The sequence below is a fragment of the Emys orbicularis genome, chromosome 11, assembly GCF_028017835.1.
Source record: "Emys orbicularis isolate rEmyOrb1 chromosome 11, rEmyOrb1.hap1, whole genome shotgun sequence".
Taxonomy (NCBI): domain Eukaryota; kingdom Metazoa; phylum Chordata; order Testudines; family Emydidae; genus Emys; species Emys orbicularis.
In genome coordinates this window covers 41232228-41253594 of record NC_088693.1, presented here as the reverse complement: position 1 = coordinate 41253594, position 21367 = coordinate 41232228, and the positions used below count along the sequence as shown (strand labels likewise).

At 38.9% G+C, this 21367-nt stretch overlaps 1 protein-coding gene across 4 annotated transcripts in view; it reads left to right on the top strand.

Moving 5' to 3' along the window:
* OLA1 (Obg like ATPase 1) overlaps positions 1 to 8305 on the top strand; it is a 205585-nt gene extending 197280 nt beyond the window's left edge. For all 4 annotated transcript variants that reach the window (XM_065413132.1, XM_065413129.1, XM_065413130.1 and 1 more), the window contains 4 exons: positions 701 to 841; positions 1530 to 1626; positions 3737 to 3859; positions 8156 to 8305. In XM_065413132.1, the coding sequence (XP_065269204.1) occupies positions 701 to 841; positions 1530 to 1626; positions 3737 to 3859; positions 8156 to 8257 (463 nt within the window). In that variant the 3' untranslated portion in view covers positions 8258 to 8305. The remainder of the gene's footprint in view (positions 1 to 700; positions 842 to 1529; positions 1627 to 3736; positions 3860 to 8155) is intronic.
* Positions 8306 to 21367: the final 13062 nt, after the last annotated feature.

Here is a 21367-nt window from a genome sequence, read left to right as displayed (position 1 = left end):
CTAGAGTTATTGATAATGAAGAGAAATAGTAGCACATTTTTTTGACTCTTCATTCAAAAAATAAAACTATTACTACTATTCAGAGGCTTTATCCCGTAGAAGTAATGGAAGGTGGGAGGAACTAGAAGAAACATGTGATCTTGTATTCATTAGCTATTATACACTCCACAATCAATAGTCAACAGAACCGGGATGCTGCTTGCTATATAGGAGCCTATAGAGCCTTGTGTTCTTTCCACCTGCCGATGTCAGCTGCTGTAGCCTCTAGGACATGCTCATAAAAGGAGATAGATGAAGGAAAAACTGAAGATCCTATTTTTACCTCATCAAATGAAAGAAGTATCACTTTTGGAAGTCTAAGAAAAAATATGTCCATGGAACCTCAAAGTTTGACTGAAACAGGCAGCTTTAACTTACACATGTTTAATGTCAGTCAAAGATTTAGTTATTTTCTAAAATCTATTCTTGTTTCTTATAGAATATATTCTGAAGTAAAATCAGATGATAGTAAAATATTAATGTAGTACACCTGAAGCAATTGCTGCCTGTTAATGCCTTGACCTTGGAAAGCAATACACAAAAAGATGGCATCATAAAACCGTGCAATTCTTATGAATATGTATGTGCTACTTGATAATAATGAATGTGGTACAGTCATGCATGCACTACAAGATAATGTTGTGCCCTTTTTTGTCTACAGGTTGATAAAAATTATAAAGTGGGTGGACAAGCATGACCCAGGTGCCTTGGTCATTCCTTTTAGTGGGGCCTTGGAACTCAAGTTGCAAGAAATGAGTGCTGAGGAGAAACAGAAGTATCTGGAAGAGAACATGACACAAAGGTTAATTAGCATTCATTTTCCCTACACTTTATTATCAACTATTTCCTTGCAGTAATTTAATTGCTTGTGCTGATAGAATAATAAATGACAGAGTAATTACCATTATAAAGAGGGAATCTTCTCCTTTCTTTACCATGAGACAGAGTGAAAAGATTTATTTTAAATTAAGTTTTTAACTGTCATCTGTCATCTCTCTACAGTGTTTTAATTATAACATAAGTATTAGTTATGTATATTTTTGAGAAGGAATGATCACCAAAACTCTTTCGTCATCTATGGGGAATTAGGATGGTGAGAAAAATTTGCCATAATTTTTCTGAATAACTGTAATAAATTGTTTGAATATTGAATTTCAGTCAGACAATTGTTCTTTCATTAGCTAAGGTCCTGGAAATAATTTGCATGAGACCAAAAGTACTGTGTGATAGGAGGATTTAAATTTCTCCTGTCTTTCTGCATTTTGCAGAATAAACAAACCAAAATGCTGTCTGTGTTGGTGTAGTAAAAAGTAATTCTCCTACAGGGAGTTTATAAAAAACACCTATTCGGCTTACCAACATGTTTAAAAGTAATAAGAAAAAAGATCCAGTGTCTTCCAAATGTGTGCTTTTCCTTGTAAATTGATTACTTGTGGCATTTAGCTGTTTCTTGCCTATATGTTGAATGAATTGGTTTGATTTTATTTCAGTGCTTTACCAAAGATCATTAAGGCTGGGTATGCAGCACTCCAACTAGAATACTTTTTCACTGCAGGCCCAGATGAAGTGCGTGCATGGACCATCAGGGTAAGATTCATACTTATTCATCAGCTACATCCAGTTCCACACTATTGAATTCAGATTGATATCACTGACTTTGAAGTTTGTCATGGTGGCGGTTAGCTAGTCATTACAGATGAGGTTTTTGTCCAGGATAACTTTAATTATTTGTGAGCTGCTGAACAGTGAAAGTGGAGCTGCATTGATTGAGGCAGGTAACAATTGATTCTGCCTATTACATAGTCTGAATTTCTTCATCCTGTAGAATCTGTCTACCCTCCTCCTGTGGTCAGAGATAAGACGTACCAGTATTGTGCTTGCTTAATCTGTGTGACTGGGTTTGTCTGCAGTGAAATTGATGTTGCTTTTCATTTTGTATTCGCTAAGTTTGTTTGGGTTGCAGGTGGTTCTTTCCTCCTTTGCTTTGCTCGGATTACATTTTCAGTAATAAAAGCAATATAACATCATTATATTCCTCATGGATACACAATTGGGCTCAAAACCCTAAAATCAGTGTAATAATTAAGGTCTTTTACTGATTTGAATATTTAGAAGTAGTTTATTTTGATAGTTTTATATGTTCTGTCCAGTTACATATGTCTAAAAAGTATATTATATGTGTTTAAATATCCATGTAGACTGATTACAACCATAGAGAGAGACTAATTTATTCCCTGAGGACAATAAGAGCTGAGCTGTAATGGTTTGCTTTTGAATGTAAATACATTATAATATAGAGATTAGTACTGAAAAATATTTTGAAATGCATATGCTTACAAATTTCATTTTACAGATTATAAAAATATCAACTTTCAGAGGTAGTGAATGTCATTGAGTTTTAATCTGCTGCTTCCATTTATTTTAGTGCTATGTAATGAATTTCAGTGCTGCTTTGATTTCATTTCAAAGAAAATAATTTCTGTTTTCAATAACCACTGTAATTTATTCTGTTACATTTTTATTTTGATTTAATATTACTATAGATATTTAGGCATTTCAACTTAGATGTTAAATATGTTTTTCATGGAAATTTAATTGTAAGTTTTCTCCACTCCATCCCCCTTGAAGTAATGACTCCTAGCCAAGGTCCGTTATATAGGTTCACAAAATAACATTAAATCATGGATGTATTGCTACTCTGCATTATTTGCCATTGTTTGAAAAACAACCTTCCAAAACTCTAGCATTTCCAGTAGGAAAGATGTTTGCCCTTTGCTAGAAAATTTGAAAGCTGGTTTATCTTAAGACTGATTGTAAGTATCCTTGATTTAATGTGCTAAGATATTTAGTCAGGTAAGCATCAGTGAGTAGCCATATTAACCCAATACATCTTTTATTGTAAAAACTGTGCTTTACAGTGTCAGACTCCTTAGCACTTTAACATGCTTTATTAAGCAGCTTTTAGGTCACCATTATTTCTCAAATTTCTTTCCATGGTTGTGTGTGCACAGAATGTGTGCCCTTGTAATTCAAGACAGGCGGCATGCATTCTTTTACATAAATTTAAATTCTCTTTTATGAAGGTTGCATGAATATATGTAGTTATATATTTTCATTATTGTATTTATGATTAGAATATCATTGGATGGCAATTTATAAAAACATATTTGTTCTGTATTTACACTTATTAAATAATTGTTGAATAAGATGTAATATATTATTCAGGTTTGAGATTTTTAAAAATGTATTTATGGTTCCAAATATACTTATTGGATAGATGAAGTAGTCTATCTGAAAGACAGTGAACATTTATTTGGACTCAACTGAAGTCTTTGATAATTCAGCTTTAAAAGTTACTTAAAAATCTTTATTTTCCTCATTTTCTCTGGAAAGAACTGGAGATCAAAGTGAATCTCACAACAAAACACAACCAGAGCTTATAAAATCAATACTGCTGTTGATACCCATTAGGAAAAAACAAAGCTGCCCTTCTTTAAGATCAGTTGGTTTATCTGTGCTAAGGGCATCTATCTATATGTCCCAATATTGAGAATTCGCCAGTTGTATGCCTAACGTATTAACTGATATGAAACAAAGTTTCAGTAGAGCCTGAAAGCATAGGAGAAAGGAGAAACCTCTCTCCTGCAATCAATCTTCTTAAATGCAATTAATTTTCTTCTGGTCTTTCCTTTGACAGAAAGGGACGAAGGCTCCTCAGGCAGCAGGAAAGATTCACACAGATTTTGAAAAGGGATTCATTATGGCTGAAGTAATGAAATATGAAGACTTTAAAGAAGAAGGTTCGGAAACAGCTGTCAAGGTGAGCTCCCCATCTTTGCCAGTGCCCCTCCCCCATACACACCATTTTCCCATTTCAAGACTCTTCTTTCATTGGGAAGAAATCTCTGGTGGTAAGTGAATCTGACAGTTACCTCTAATAATAGACCACAGATGTACTGTCGTTTTATACTTGGAAAAGAATTAAAATACACTAGTTTAACTAACAGAGATGTGACAATTTTAGTAACTGAAATATGACAGCTAACAGACCAAATGTCAACATTACGAGCAAGAGTTGTAATAAAGTTTCACATAGGTTTATAATATTAACCATCTAATCTTAATATTTTAGACCATGGTGATATTTTTGTAACATTTAAAAATATTTTGACTCTTTTTAGAAAATTGGCTATTTTTAATGGGATGGCTAGCTTTCAGATTACTTTAACCTCCCCATTCCCGCCCCCCCTTCCCCCTCCCCACTATCTATTTCTATTAATAAGAAGTAAGTTTGTTGTGAAGTCAGCAGTGAAGGCATTACATTACAACTGTGTATCAAATTTCTAATGCAAATGTTTAAGGAAATATTTTATTACTGAAATATAATAATTTTTTTGTTAGTAGTATCCTATCAGAGACTATATTAGGCACGATTAAAATTTTAACATTTGCCGTGTTCAGCAGTTAATATTATGACAAAATGGGCAGACTTCCTCGTAAGTATAGGACGAACTGCAGATACCATGCATAAAGTAAATACTGTGATGCAGTAACATCAAGATTTTATAGTGACCACAGTAATTGTATGTAGCCTATACTGTACAATAGATAGTTTCCTGGCTATTATTTACAGAATAGGTTATAAGCTAATTAAATGAAAAACTTTTTTCTTGTACTGACACTTTGTAATTTTTTTTCTTGTGCTGTACATGTTCATGAAGATGAGGCATTTTATCTGCGTTCTCAACACTAGAGGGCAGAGACTGATTGGGTGCCTAAAGTTGTGCCCTTATTACTTCTGATAAATTAAATCTGATTTGCAGTTATTAAACATGGAGTAAAATTATACATGGCAAATAAATGTAGTAAGAAGAGCTGTATTTCTTTGTAATGCTATTTCAGTCTTTGCAGGTTTTGTTTTTATTATAAGGAAGTAGAATTTCCCTTTATTTCACATAGACTTGATGAGTGTTGCATTTTAAAAAGGTTAGTTAGGTTTAACCCACCACAGTATTTGAAGGCTCCTACTATAATGAGTTAAAGAATTTAAAAGGCTCTGCCTCATTTTTTGCAATTTGATAGTTTGAAAGCTATGCAAAACTGATTTCAGATTCCTCTTATTCTCAGTAGTATCACTAAGGAAGATGATACTGAGCAGCAGGGCTTTTATAGGTCTGTTTGAACCCCAGGAAGTGGGGGGGGAGGCGGGGGATGGGAGGGGAAATCCCAGTATAATTGGTTCATTGTAGCATGTGAACTATCTTGTGAAAAGGGAAGTAGAGTTTATAGTTGTAGAGCTAAACCACAGTGTAAATAAATCAAATATTCCTTAGTCAGAAAACTTGTTTACGTAGCTGGGACTCAAATTATACCAACAGTAGTTGCTGAAATACACATATGAGTATCCTGCATAAGAGCTACGTCACCTTAGTAGATATTGTGATCTTCAGTAAGTATTTTTCTGGTAAGTTTTGATTTAGATGTTTTCTCCCAATGTAAGAATCTAGAAATTAGAACTTTTTCTGTGCTCCAACTGTAAATCATAATTAAATAGATTTTGTTATGAACAAATTTTAATATGTCTATAGAGCACAAATATTTACATTTGCTTATACAAACGTTTTAAAAGCCTAGTAAAAGGAAATCCTTGCTTTTAGAAAACTTTATGATATTACATAGGCTTCTTAAATATAAATTGAAAAACGCTGTCTCAAGCTGTAGACTATATTAATTAACTTATATTGCTGTTAAATTTCAAAATTAAACTTGGGAGCTTTTGGATTCAGTTAAAATAACATTGGTATTTGGAGTTGCTTGTTTTGTATGTTATCAAGTTGATCGATTTTTAAGTTTGATTTTGTGTGTGTGTAACACCAGTACAGCATAACTAATTTAATGCCAATGCTGTGAACTGTATACTGAATAGCTCTGTGTGGGCTTTGTAGTCTACAGGGATATCACATTATTAGCAATCATATCTGCTTAGGCAAAGCTGGCTTCTACAGATGGCTGCTTTCAAGTGCAAATGAACTGGTTAGACGTGTCTTGTTTAATACATACTCAAGATTCACAAATGGGTATTGATTTTTTTCAACCAGTGTTTCTGATAGCAATGGAAATGGATTAAATGGTCTCTAGAGAATTTAAAGGAACACTGTCACTGTTAATTGTAAACTAGTAACAGAAATACATAAATGTATATAAGTATGTCAAAATGTATTTAATGAAAGAAGACTATACCACTTTATGACAGAATGTAGTGGTGTCCTAGAAAACCTGAACTGGTGCTGCTTTGTGTAAACTAGGTTATTCTGTAAATATTTGTGAATAATGCATCTCTCCTTTCTCCAGTTGAAAAGTATGTGTATTTATCTGTAAAAAGTCTACATACATGTGCATGCAGCTTACGCTTGCTGATGATTTTTTGCAGCAGACTGTTTTATTAGTGTTTATGCTACCAATTAGTCTAATTACTCTTGACTTAGAGCATTATTAGTATCTTCAAAGGGAAGAATTACTAATATTACTTGAGAGCAAACCTTGTATATTCTAAGAAAATTTCCAGAAAAAGAAGTCAACGTTTTTAAGATCTTATTTCGGTATTAATAGACATGTCATATGGGATAGGGTCAATTACTGTAGCATTAAGTGTTTGTTGTATAGGCTCTTGCATCTGAGAGATTTACCGGAGGTGAAAGTCACTGGTCCTCCCATTTAAATTGGGAATGACAGCTACAAGATCATTGAGCTTCTAGATTCCTACACACCAACATGGGAAATGTGGTGGTTTGCAAAGGAGGGTTTTGTGGCAGAAAAGTACCTAAAGTAATTATGTACCATTAATCTGACCTGTTCTGCTGTAATTAAGGTAATTAGTTAACAGCTTTTCTACAGTAGTATCTTAGCATGCCACCACTATGGTAGGTCATTGAGAAAATTGGCACAGCAAAGACTTGCATGGAAGCAGTTTCCCTTGCAGGAGAACTCTTCAAAACAGGAAGAGTATTGAGCTACAGGAGTGGGTCTCAACTTTTCCATGTTGTAGATCACTTCTTAAAAATAAATGTTCATGTAAACCTCCTTACAGTGTTGATCCCACACCATCCCTGTAGCCCTTACAATACTTGCCTTAATAAAAACAAACCAACTTAGGACAGCATCAAAGAGAGAAGAAAATTATCACACACTTCAGTGCAGGGAGGTACCAATGTGTAGTAGCATCCACACCTATTTTGTATCTGCTCTGTTTTTTCTCCCAAAGTGTAGGACTTTACATTTGAGTTCCAAATATCCTATAATTGCCTCCAGCCTGCTGGTTCAGCCCTGTTCCAAACTCAGCAGCCCACCTTGCAGGTCACTTCTGTCCTTTTGTGGACTTGCTGTCCTCCTAACTTTTGTGTCACCGGTAAATTTGATTAGTTAAATTTACTCCAAACAAATACCTAACAAAAAGACTGAGACTTTATTTTGTGTTTCTCAGCCCTTCTTGTCCTGTGCAGAAGCATAGAAGGAAGCTCTGCTTGAAGAGTATTGCATGCCCAATTATAACTTTCTGACATGGTGGGATGATCTTTGTCTTGACTGTGCGTGCTTCTTCATTGATAGCAGCAGCTCAGCAGACCACCTGGAAGTGGTCAACAAGACCAGTATGAGAGCTGTGTAGTTAGGATACAAATCATTTTTGATTGTCTTTCTAGCAGTAAAGTCTTAGATTGCTATCATTAGTATTTACACTTGAGGACATTTTGGAGGTGGGAATAAAAAGCCTAAGAACTAAAAGAAAATGGTGTTTTATCCATTTTGTTCTAATGAGTTGCTGGTGTTTACAGACACATCAGAAATGTACCATTAACATCATGTAATAAAGCTTCACGATACCGGTCTAATCATATTTATGTGCTATCCGTTTAATGGAGAGGAAATTATGGTTATCTATGTATGTAAAATCCAGTTCTGCCCAAATCAAGAAGTCATTACAAGAATCAAACTCTGAATTTGAGATAATGGTACTGTTTTATTTTAAACAAAAATAATATTTATAAATCTGGGGGGTTTTTTAGTAAAAACTTAATTTTAAAGTAATAACCTGTTTTTCTCCTGTCTTTTCCATTTACAGAGTGCTGGGAAATACAGACGACAAGGCAGAAATTACATAGTTGAGGATGGCGATATTATCTTCTTTAAATTTAATACACCTCAACAGTCCAAGAAGAAATGAATATTAGATGTTGCTCATTGTTCACAATAAACTGTGCTACTTCAAAAAGCATATGAATTTTTATTTAGACAGAATATCTAAAAACAGAAAGCATACAGTATATACCTAGGGGAAAAATCTCCCCCCTTCCCAATGAAATTACTCGTTTGTTTTGAATTAAAATATGGCACCCCCAGTGAACATACAAGTTCACTAAATGTGAACAGCTTTGCATTTCAAATGATTAAGACCCTACTCCAAATTGTAGAAGCTTTTCAGGAACCATATTACTCTCATGATACTTCATTAATCTCCATCATGTATGCCAAGCCTGACACGTTTGACAGTGAGGACAATGTGGCTTGCTCCTTTTTGAATCTACAGATAATGCATGTTTTACAGTACTCCAGATGTCTACACTCAATAAAACATTTGACAAAACCAGCCTTGGTGTGTTTGGGGATGTCTGTATTGACTGACTGTGGTGTGCTGAATGCGATACGGCACCTGGTGGATGCTGATTACAGAATTTAAAGACATGTGTATGATACAGTAACCGGCAGCGTGGGGCAGCTGCAATTGTATCTTAAAAGTGAGTCTTTCATGGGACTCAGAAGATTAGGATGCCAATGATTTGTCTCAAAGTTAATGAATTTGTAGATGGACATTCATTGAAAGATGATAGTAAGGATAATAAAAAGATATAGCATAAGTGATTTTGACCAGAGAGAGCAAAATATATGTAGGAAAATCATATTATCTTTGAGGCTGAAGCTTTTTTGTTAAAATCATTCTGAAAAGAGTATTTAATTCCTGCTTTGAAATTGTTAAATTGCAGAGGCTGGTCCAGTGGTGCCCGATGTAAGATGTCCTCTGTTCAAGGTTTTAGGGCAATGGAGGAGTATGTAATAGTCTTGAAGAAAGAGGTCACGCTGTTCTGTCAGTCAGACAGTTCCACTGACATGGGCAGCAGCTACTTGCTTACCCCTTTAACCATGAACAAGAGCAGATTTCTCTGGATATTGTGGAAGAATAAGTTAAAATGGGGATACAACCAAAAATATTAACTCACTTCAACACTTAGAATTGCTCTGACAATGCATTCAACTAATTTAAGATATCTTGTTTGTTTTCTAAAATGCACCCTAACTCAGTTCGGTTTTAGACACAGCAGGGGCTCCAATGGGCAGTGTTAGGGAAGAGAATGATAATTCCCAAGGTTCATAGATATGGCAAAGCTCCAGCCTTCCTGTGACCAATTTATTTTATTAAAAACTTTGAAAAGCAACTGATCCAGGCAAGCCTCCCTGGTTAAGATATTGGGAGAACTGGTAATGCTACAGTACTGGGTTCCTCCTGTAATGCTGCCTTTGAGCCACATTAGGTTCTCCGGTGGAGTAGGAGAAAGATCAAAGTCCGTGACACAAGGTGGCTTATTGTAAAACAATTGGCATCACTCTCTAAACTGCAATTGGCACTGGGGGGACAGGAATGCAGCTGACCTTTTGTTTTTAAAAAGCTTTATTTTTGTCATTGAGGAAGAGAGGTGAGAATGGGTATTTTGAAGCAGGCAGCAGGAGCCTAGGACTTTTATTAATCCCAGAAATTATATTGGCATCCTAAGTGCACTGTTCTCACTACCATAATTTTGATGATTTCCATATAATTGAAAGAAATTAGGACCACAATTCTGCACTGGAAGTACAATCTGTGAGGCGGAAAGAAACTAAACCAATCTGATTCTCTTGGAAGTCAGGCAAGGTAATGACATCGGAGGGTAAGGGGTCATGCTGGGATTTAGCCACAATAAAAAGTTGAGAAGATGTGAGGAGATGAGAGGTCTAGCCAGTGTCCCAAGCGAGCCACTGTCTTACTTTGGTATAGAGACATCAGTCCCCAGTTTGTAGCCCACTCATGAACTCTTTCCTGCCATAGTACAAACTGAAATCCAGCCTGAGGCCTGCAGAATAAATTAGGGTCCGGTCTTGTCTGTAAAGTTTCTATGGGAGCAGTGGAGTCCAAAGGTGAATAATGTTCTTATGTCCTTTAATCACTTCATATAAATGAAGAAATTATGCTAGAAACCAGAACTGCAGAATTTGGAGACTTCTTCATCTGACTGGATTTCTTAATTGCATTTTAATTTCTTCATAACTTGACAGTAATTTTGTTAGCTGTACATATTATAGCATTTCCAGTACCTCCCCAAATTTTAAATTTCATCACAGAAACTGGTCTGAATTGGTCTTATTAACTGGACTGAAAAGATAGTCATCTCTCTCTGAATAATTCGTCTGATTAACCTAATAATTTTAATTGCTCTTTTAAAAGTGGTGTTTAAAAAAGTATTATCTGACAATTTTGCCTGTGATCAGTACTCTCCAGTCTCCAGTGCTGCCTGGCAGCTACCACAATAAATATTTGGGCATAGACAGTCCTCATTTTCCCCAGCAGGGTTCTAAAATGTAAACCCCTAAAATCTAACTGTTCTTGTAATGCCTGTGAACACTTATAATTTTATGCACAAATTTGACTCAGTCCCACACAATCTAGGTGGTAGGAAACTTCACTTAAAACCAACCAACCACCTGTGCATACCAACCTGCACAATTGCTTCAAGACCCATATATGACCATGCCCCCTCACACCTGTACAAATGCTTTGAAGTCCATACAGCTTTGCCCTATCAGTAGTGCAGGAGCCCACACAAACTGGTCACTACAGTGGTTAGAATAGAATGAAGTGGAGGGAAAGCCCTTGCTACACCAGCCAAGTGAACTGTTGTGGGGGCACTGTTCCCCCAACCCAGAGAAAGGAAGGAAGCTCTCCCTTTACAGTTAGCAGAAGAGGTGAAGCTGTGCTCCCTTTTCCCCTTTATTTCAACACCTGAGTTACTGTAAACATGACACCCTTTGATGGCTAAAGCCCAACACAAGCACTGATAGAACAAGAAAATTGTTACCTGCCCCCAGTAACCGAAAAATAGGGGAGGGAGTCTGGAGTTTTGCAACAGTGTAGGCAGAGCAGAAAGAGGCCTGGTATTGCCTTTTATGGACAGCACCATCTCTGAGCAATCAGTAGTCTCCAGCATGACACTTTGTTTCTGAGGCACTCCAAAAATGTGATGTTTCAAAGCTTGATAAAGCATAAAATACATCACTAAAACTTAAGGCTTCAGACTACTGACTCAATGGATTCATTATAGTATAGAAGGCCAGATCCCAGTATCTGGCTGACCTTGGTACAGGACCTGGATTGTCAGGGGAACATGACGTAAGCCACCTTTCTGCTCCCTTGATCCTGGGTCTGACTGGCTCAAATCAGTCCCACAGGGAATGTTTCACCAGCCAGGGATCACCAAATTGCAGTGCTGTGGCCACACACCCTTCCTCCCAGGCTGTCTATGCCTAAGAGTGAGGGGGAGCATGTGGTAAAGAATCAGCTAAGCTGGCTTTATGCCACCTGAGGGTTCCCCTAATGTTGGGGAATCTCCACCGGCCCTTTCAGATTAGCTTTCAGGTCCCCAAGAGCAGCACAAAGGGGACAGAGATGAGGCCAGCAGCTAGAGTGCAGATTACCGTCAGCGGTGTATGTTTAGCTGATCAGCATCCTTATGGCCCCAGAATATTTTATTTGGAATGCCGGGTTTCAGCATTTTTGTAGTTGTAGAATATAAATTCAGTATTCAGTCTCCCTGAATTCTGCTGCCTCAGGCAACCACCCAATTCACCTTTCCTCAAAGGTCACCCTGAAAACACCCATAAATTGCATAATATTTTTCTTTGCTGTGTTTATTTGCACATTTTATTAAACATTTCACTTTCTTATATTTGCTCAATTTCACCTTTATTTGCTCTTTCACTGTGTGTCTGTTTTATGGTCCCTCGCTGTTCCAGCATTACATTTCCTCAATTCTATACAGCTTGACTGGGGCCCTGTCTGCTACAATTTCCCATCCACCTCCCTCCTCTCACCACACGTAAACAGTCTGAGCTCTTCCCAGACAGTAGAATCTAGTTAATCAATGAGCTTATATATCAGGGAATCTGGGTTAAAAGTAGCTGGGCAAAAGCCGCCTTTTCGTTCCTTACATACCTCTCCTGTCATGCTACACAGAAATCTTGTCACAATGACTATACTGGGGCTGGGATGGCTTAACTGAGCTCTTTTCAGAACTATATTAATTCTGGTCATGATTGCCCAACTGTTTCTGCTATGGGCAAAAGCCTCACCTGCTGAGAGCCTCCTGTAAAGTACTCTCCAGCCCTGCTGGCTCAGGCAGCAAGAGCTTCCAGTTTGGAATTCAGATGGGTGGGCTGTGTGGTAGCATGTGCTTCTACACCACCACGCTGACAAAGAACTCTTTTTAGCTTCAGATTGTCGCAGTGCTTTTCTAATGTAGTGTTTTGTTATGTTCTTAGGCCTGATAGCTTTCTACTTTTAAAAAACGTTGTCTTCAGAATTTTATTTAAGTAGAAGTCAGCCATGGTGATATATTGCCCTCTTTATCAGATGTGGTTAAATAGTGAGCATTACTCAACCCACATGTAAGTTTGGGCTATAAAATCCTGTTGTAAAACAGAAGCATAAGAATATAGCTAAGTACAATTTGTAAAATTTAAAAACAAGCATCTTCTCTCTTCTCCCCTCCTGTGATGACCTCCTAGGTGCCCCTCCCTCCCCATACACACTGGATTAAGTGAGATCATCTTTTAGAACATTAGTAATTTTTTTAAACTAAATTGTCCATTTTCATTTTGACTCTTTGGAAAATACTAATTACATATGTTTGATTATGCTAATTCAATCATTTCACTTCAATTAAGCTAGGAAAACCACTGGATGCTTTGGGGGGGGAAATCAAAGTGGTGGCATTCATCACTGTATTGTAAGGGATTGAAATCGCAATGTTATTTTAGCTTTTAAAGTTTTAATGTAAATTCTTTGTTTCTAGGCTCTCTTAGAAGCAGTTGTTACTTGGCTTCTATCTACAGGTAGGATCCATTTCTGATCTTTGAGAGCAGGTACATATTGCAGCACATTGTAGCTTGTAAAATTGGTTACACATGCACACCTGCTTTCATAAAAGAGCTGAGTCAATATGTCTGTACATCAGAGATCAGAATAGCTCCCTACATTGACAGACTCCCATAGCCTTTTATTTTCAATATGTAAAACATTTGATTCTGTGCTCAGTGCACAAGCACTTTATAAACCACATAGCAAAATCAGCTACTGCTATTGCAAGTGCATGTGAAGTAGCAAATTAGCCACAAAATAGATCTTTCTCTGTATGAGAATGGAATTGAGTCTAAAGATTTAGGATGGATGAACAGAAGCACATATAGTCCTTCCTGGCCCTTTAAAATTCCACCTATCCTGTAGAAAGGAAGTGCCTTTATTACAGGAACTCTGTTATTCAGTGGAATTCCACCTGCAAGGCAGGACATTGTGAGCCCAGGCTGTGTATAACTGAATATGTGCAATCAGGGGTATGCAGTATAGTGAGGGTTGTTTCTGTGAGTAGAACTGATGCAAGAATCTCAATGCTCTATTGACTAAATTTTGAGGAAGTGTTCCTAAAAGAGTGGGCCTGTTAACACTAACTGGGACCAGGTGTAGCATAGGTAGCTGCCAGGTGCTGCTCATTCCTGACTTGCAACAGCTCCACTGTCCCAGCCCTGAGCAGAGATTGACAATTATTGCAGATTCTCATGTGAGTTTTGGAACATTTCTCCATCCAACTGAGACCACCAAAAAATTTTCAGTTGTGATCCAAGTCTAATTTGAACCCAGGCTTCAATCTGGTGCGTTAAATCACTTAACCTCTAAACCCTTAGGTAACTGGCAAGTTGACCTCCTGAGGTCCCTTCCAACCCTGATATTCTATGGTTCTATGAATGGAAAGTTCCCAGGTGGCTGAAACCTGGGGACTAGCTAACTTTCATGGTTTTGGTGAGGCCATTTAGGGGGCAACGTGCAGAGAAGGGGAGAGGGTCTGTGACAGCTGAGAAGGGAGACTGGGTCAGACTCCTTCAGACCGGGAAGCCAAGAGAAATGAGAGCCTCTAGCAGGGACTTTGGTGTTGCCTTCCGATCAGAGTGACACTGCTTCCTGAGAAGAGTGAGTGGGGAGACTCTTCAAACAGCCAGGGTTTAATTTATCACAAATGTTTAACAATTAATGTTATTAATTTATTATAAATCAGTTTGGTTTTGATTCATACTGAGAGACTTCATCCATTTAAAGAGGCCCCCTAGAAGTGTTGGGTTGATGAAACAGCCGATCAGCACCTAAAAGGGTACTTGGAAAGTGTTAGAGCATGGCTGCCCCTCACCTGCTAGACAATCATGTGATAGCATGATTACAGCTGTAGTGTAATAAGAGTGCATCACAGCACTGGGAGAATCCACTGCACTAATGGGCTAGTGAAGAGGCAATCACAGGTACAGTTTCAGCCCAAAGCTACCTTCTATATTGGACCCAATTCCTTACCTTCCTGTTATTCCTTCATGGACTTGCCAGATTCTTGCTTTCCAGTAAAAGGAAAAGCTCTCTCTTGCAACATGTGAAACCAACAAGGTAAGAGAGCTTATGTGTTTAACATCTGCTTTGATGTTTTCTATGTTCTGTTACTGAAGGGATACATCACCCAAAACAGGCAGTAAAGGAAACTGCATTTGCTCTCCTTTAAAAACTGCAGGAGAAAACTACTAACTATAAGAGTTAAATTTCCCTAACATAATAATTATGTGCAAACTATTAGGCTTTAGTTATAAATTCTATTTAAGTTTCAAAGCACAGTATTATTGGCGGTAGTAATAGTAACATCAAACAGCCTTGATAAGATCAACAAATTACTAAGTATAATTGTTTCTGCTGGGGTGTGTACAAGGAGATAAATAGCTCATAAATTAAACCTGAGTGCCTGAGGGTGAGTCATTCATGGACTCATAGCTGTCCTTATACTCTCAAGCAAAAATAATTTTCTCTTCAATAATTATACAATTTCAGCTCTTAGAACTGCAATCATAAGCACATATGCCTGGAAAATTAAGGGGAAAGTGCAATAATGGGTTACAGGAGTCTAACTTTAATAACAATAAAAGTCTTATTTATTTTTGCAGAAATAGTTTAATTGAGGTACAGTTTTTGAAACTGGATTTAAACTCATGTAGAAGAGCAGCAAAGTGGAGTCCTAACTCTCCCAAACGCTGCTGGAAGCAAAGGGGGCTCAACATGTAGCACAGTCTCTCCTCAGGACAATTAAATCTTCATGTATGATTTTTCTCATAAGCCCTGGGGAGCCTCTCTAAACAGGGATGTCCTCGGGCCAAACAGCACTAATACAATCCTCTGTTTATGCAAGAAGTTCTTTTCTCCCCCATTACAAGAAGAGAGAGCATACTAAGCCACTGTTTTGGTCTCCATGTATTTCCTAATGCTCTGCCAGCCATTTATTATGACCAAAATGCCTGTTTAAGCATTACTCTGTAACATTGAGTCAGAGATGATCATGTTAAGAGATGAAATTACCATTGTTGGACAAGTGATGGAAATCACATTTATTATCAGACAGTGGTCACCCAGTGTTAAGCTGCAGACTGAGAGAGAGAACCTAGTGCATTCTAGAATCATTCCAATGATTGCTGTTTCTGCCTGTTAGGCCTAGAATAATATTCCTTCCCACCCTCTCCCATGTTTCTCGATGTTTGTGTGGCTGGAAAGAAGGTGGAAATTCTTTCAGTGTAGGAAGGAAAACTTGACCGTGATAATTAAAAGTGAACTGTCCACTGTGTCATATGCTGGGTAAAAGGATGCTTTCAAGTTTTGAGGGACACTTGGTAGTGAAGCATGCTGTGACATTCAGATGGCTGAAACGAGTGCTGTCACTCTGAGCAAGTGAGCTGCAGGCAAAGGAGATAGAAAAATATGTCTAAAGAATCAGATATAGCCTGAATACCTTTCCCAAATGCCCAAGAGGAGATGGCAGTTTTGGTCAGCTTTAATCACAAGTTGGATGACGTACCAATAAGATGTTTAAATTACAGATTGGTTTACCCCAGAGAAGTGCCTAAGACACAAGATCAGGTACAGCTCCAAATTTCCTCTCAAGTTCAGGGTCTTTGTATCTGGGGTTTGGCCCATCCCTAATTAAGACAATCAGTACTGCAGAGAACGAGGAGAAAAAAATTCCCCGCTCTTTATCCCTCCAAAAATAATTCACCTCCACTCCTGCCTGCACATGGGAAGGAAAGAAAAGACGTATGCCTTCCCCACTGCCAAAGGCCTCACCTGTTCCTGGTGTCCAAAAATCAACTTTCTTCCCACCTTTGTCCAGTGGTATTTCTGCCCCCTCCACCACAGTTGAAGTGCTAACCAAGAGCTCTGCAGTGCCATTTCAGTGACTACAGAAAGAAAAGGTCTCCGACATCATCTGAATAACAAAGTCCATTCTATTCGTTCTGTAGATGCTTCCTGGATAGTAAGAGAGAGGGGAAGCCTTGGTGGAATGTGCACAAGGCCTCAGTCTTTACTGGATTGATACCTATGCCTCAGCAAACATGGCTTTCCCCCATAGGGTATGTCTACATGTGGAGCTGGGGGCGATACTTTCGTTGTCTTGTGTCAAGCTAGTGCACTAAAAATAGAATGAAGCCTTACCAGCACAACCAGCTGAACGAGTTAGATGCCCCTAAGTATGTGCCTAGGGTCTTGGACAGACATACAGTGTGGGTGGGCTAGTCCTTCCTGCTGCAGCTACACTCTTATCTGTAGTGCACTAGCCTGCCAATAGCACACGCCTGTCTCCTCTAACTGGGAATCGCCCTTCCAGCTCCATGTGTAGACAGAATCCTAGAGTAGTAGGAACAGGCGTTTCTGTGGCTAGAGAGGTGGTTTTAAAAAATGGAAAGTTCCTTCTCATTCCCATTTTAGGGTTGCCACCTGCCCAGGTTTTCCCAGGATCATCCCTTTTTTGAGCTTCTTGTCCTGGGAAATCTGTCACAGTGCTCAATACATGCTGCCAGCTGCCTAGTTTTATCAGTTCAGGATCATCCCACATGTCCCAGTTTTTTGTACCTCGGAGTTGGTAACCCTATTCCCACAGCCTCATTTCCCTGTATGAGACTGCCAGAGAGATCCCAACATATCTCCACACTACTGTCTTCATTGCTTCTGCCTGTTACTCACACGTCAGTCTGCTTGTTTAGCTAATGTAACATCCTGCTGCGGACACCCAAAGCTGTGAGCCACTATAACTCTGCCTCAGCAAGAGTGAGCTTTGCTGGTGATTAGACTGTCAGCTCCCTGCCACATCAGCCTGTCTTTCTCACCTGCAAACTCCTCAAGGCTCTCCCTGCCCCAACTTTGCCTAGCAGGTTACAATAAGTGATCTCTAGCCCCTGAGCTCCCCAGAGATGTTTCTCTGCAATGCACAGCCCCTATGACTGTATATTCACAGAAGATATTAAGTTCACTGCTCTTTTAAAGAGTCAGTACATTACCCCATTTAATAAGCCGTAAACATCCTCGTCTCTTCAAACACAGCACTGTGTTGGCTTGTACTAAAAATAAAACAAGTTTATTGACAAAAGGACATGGGTTAAGTGATACCAAATAGAAGGAATAAAGCTAGAAATGGTTACAAACAAAAGTAAAAATATGCTTTTGAATGGCTAAGACCTAATTCAACAAGCTAGAGTCTTTGTTCAAAGTAGTTTCCTCACTAAACTTCCTGTCCCATTAATAGCTGGCTAGACAGGATCCCCACCCCCCAAGTCCAAGGTGTTGGTAGTCCTTTTTCTCCTGAGGTGAAGGGTAAGCCAAAGTCTTTCTGTGTGTCCTTATATCTCAAAGTCTGCCTTTGTTTCAAGGGTCAAATTGATCCCCTGGGGTTCAGTCTTCTGTCTCCTCCCAGGGGGCCAACTCCATCTTGATTAATGGGTCTGGTGTGTTCCAATGTGATGCAATTTTACAATGTAAATGTTCTTTTCCTGCAACCTCTGATACAAATGCATAGCCCACTGAATTTGGCCACACCTAGTTGGTGTCTTTCGAAAACCTGTTTACCAGCTGCCCGTGACATGCCTGGTTTCAACACCTTTTAGTCACAGACTTGGAAGCATAATATCAGTGCGGATCCAGAATCCTCACACAGCATTGTCACATACATTTCACAATGGGATTGGTGACTGTCTGGTACCTCCCAAGGCACATTCTGTACAAATATCACTGCAGCAGTGTCTAGAGTGTGGACACGGGAGCACCCAGGGTCTCAGCTACTTGTATGGCTTCTATCACCATAGTACTGAGCATCTCACAAACGTCAATTCAGTGATTTGCCTAAGCTCAGCCAGAGAGCGGGTGATACAGCTGGGATATGGGCTCTGATCTCTTAAGTTCCAGGCCAGAGCTTTAAGCACATGACTATCCTTCTTCTCTGAACCGCATGAGCTGAAATATTTAACACATTAATTCCAGCCTGATGTATCTGAGAGGCAGATACATCACTGGGGGTAAAATTCTGTTTTTAAACCACCTTTATCTAATTACAACTGTTGTACCCTGATGCCTATCGCCTCTCCCCTACCTCCTTGCTATTGAAGGCCCCGTCCAGGGTTTTCTTGCCAATACTAGCAGTGCTGTAAAGGTGCAGTCTGGTGTACAAAGTTTTAGCTGGTGATCAAAGCCGTTACAAGGAAAAGATAATTCTGTTGTTAAACGTAGACTCATGCAGGCTGTGTTTCAGGCAAAATCTCTGTACTGGACAGGTTCAAGTCTAAAAATGGCTTATTGATTTGAGGTAGGCGTTTGACAAGCTGTGGTCAGCCATGGCTTCTCCAGCAGATGCCACTTTGGGAATAGAGGAAAAATAATTAATTTATATTTATTGTCTAAAACAAAAAAGCTACAAGTATGCTCTTTTATTCCCGAATCAAAATGCTTTAACGACTGGAGCATTTATCACATTGGGGTTGTCATTGTTTTCAATAATGTGCCTGTCTGAAAGGAGAGCACTGATGCTTGGGCTGAATGGAGATTGGTGCTGCTGGTATTTGTGCTTTTTAAAACATTTTCTATACTACTTTAAGAGAAAACTGTAAAATGGCAATAATGACATATTATTACAAGTAAATTACACTGGGGAATAGCTTGAATACTGTAGTTGAAACCTAGAATTTGAAATAAGATGGAAATATTCATTTGCACATGGCTTTTGTTCTTATCAAAAACAATTTAGATTAAGAATGAGATTTACTTATGCCTGCACATATAGTCGAGCTAATGTTCAGTCACCTGGTTCTAATGCAGTCTGTCAAGCTCATCTGTCATGTGTTGCCACAATACCCCTCAGGCGAACCACAGCACACCACAAGAGTGGCATAAAACATTATACGTTCTGCAGAGAATGGAGATATTAAAACAAAACAAAAAAGCCCATTGCTAATAAAGAGCTTGTGTTTAAAGAGAACAGGCTGATTGTGACTGGTACACATGGGAAAGGGTAATAGCTCTTTCTTTTCAATTTGACCTTGATAAAAAACAGCATGTTAAGTATACTCTGTTCTCCCATCTAATGAAGAAAAATTAATATATGGGAATTAGACATTAATAAGGCCAAACCAGATGCAGGCTAACTAGTCAGGGTTCTTATAGGTAGCTAGAGTGGGACCAGGACTTCCACTTTCCCTTACAAAAATTGTCCCTGAATGTTTGGCAGGCCTGTTCTTGATCTGCTCTTCTATGTTTGCTAAAAATCTCCCTTTCATCTTTATGGCAAAAATCAAAGAAACCCTAGAAAGGCCACTGCTTAAGGGTTAATTTTTGCCTTTATTAAGTCCACACGGGAAATCTCTCAGGGCTGGCTGCCCATAACTTCATTTGGGTCTCCCTTCTTGATGGCCTAACTGTCACGATCAAAGAGTAGCAGGAGATGCAGATTTTCAGCCTGGGGAATGTTCTGGTCTAACATTTTCCCCCCTGAATTAAAATACTCCTGATGCCACTTGTGATGTGCCATTCCATATTCTTTATGAAAATATGCTTATGATATGAATATGACATAACTGAGATATACTTTATGCAAGATGGCTCATGTGAGATCTTTGGAAAGGTTATGATTTACTGAATGTGATTATTCAGTTTGTATGCCTGTATCATTTCTGTATCTGAAATTAGGAATATTGACTATGTATCTATATTTCAACTGTTACTTTGGCTGATGCCCCCTGCTAACACTTCAGGTACAACAAGGAAAAAGCCCGACAGTGCTGAGGGCCCATCAGCAAGAGCCAAATGGACTGGAAATGAGCTTAGTCTTCCTGTGGTCTTGTCACCCGATAATAAAACATAACCTGGGACTTCTTGTAACTTTCCCCTGGAAGGGAAGGGGGGGGTCAAACTAGGAAACAAAGGACTCCCACCTTATGCAAATCCTATTTAAGGGTGGGGAGTGAGGCAATCCTGGGAGTCCGTTCTCCCCTGGTACCCCACCCAAGATGACTGCTGGAAACAGCTAAGACTGAACTGGGGGAAAGAACTGAACCTAGGCTGGAAGGGCGTCTGGCCTGTGAAGAAGATTATTAGAACCATATTTAGGGTGAGAACTTGCATGTAACCTGTTTCTTTAGTGTATTAAGCTTAGTTTGCGTGTTCTGTTTTATTTTCTTGTTCTGTCTGCTACCTCCTTAACTACTTAAAATACATCTGATAGTTAATAAATGTATTTATGTGATTTCTAACTGGGGGGGCAAGAAGTTGTGTACACCCTCCTCCACATTGAGGGAAGAGGTGAATTTCGTATAATGTTGGGTTTGTACTCCAAAGGAAGGTGGATGTCTGGATGCTGTGGCAAGCCCCTTAAGCTGAGCCTTCCCAGAGCGGATCTCTGTCTCTCAGTGCAGCTGGGTGTGGCCCTGCCTGTGTGCTTGGCTGTGAAAGGCTGGGGAGCCTAACCCACAAGACAAGGTAAAGGGAACCCAGGCTGGCAGAAAAGTCTGACTCAGTGGTGTCCCTGCACACCAGGTGATGTCCCAGGGGGTCCAACCCGTCACACCACTTGCTGCAAAATTTGGAACTGTGCAATGTACCTACCATTAGAATTTTAAGTGTTCTCCTAAACTCAAGCAT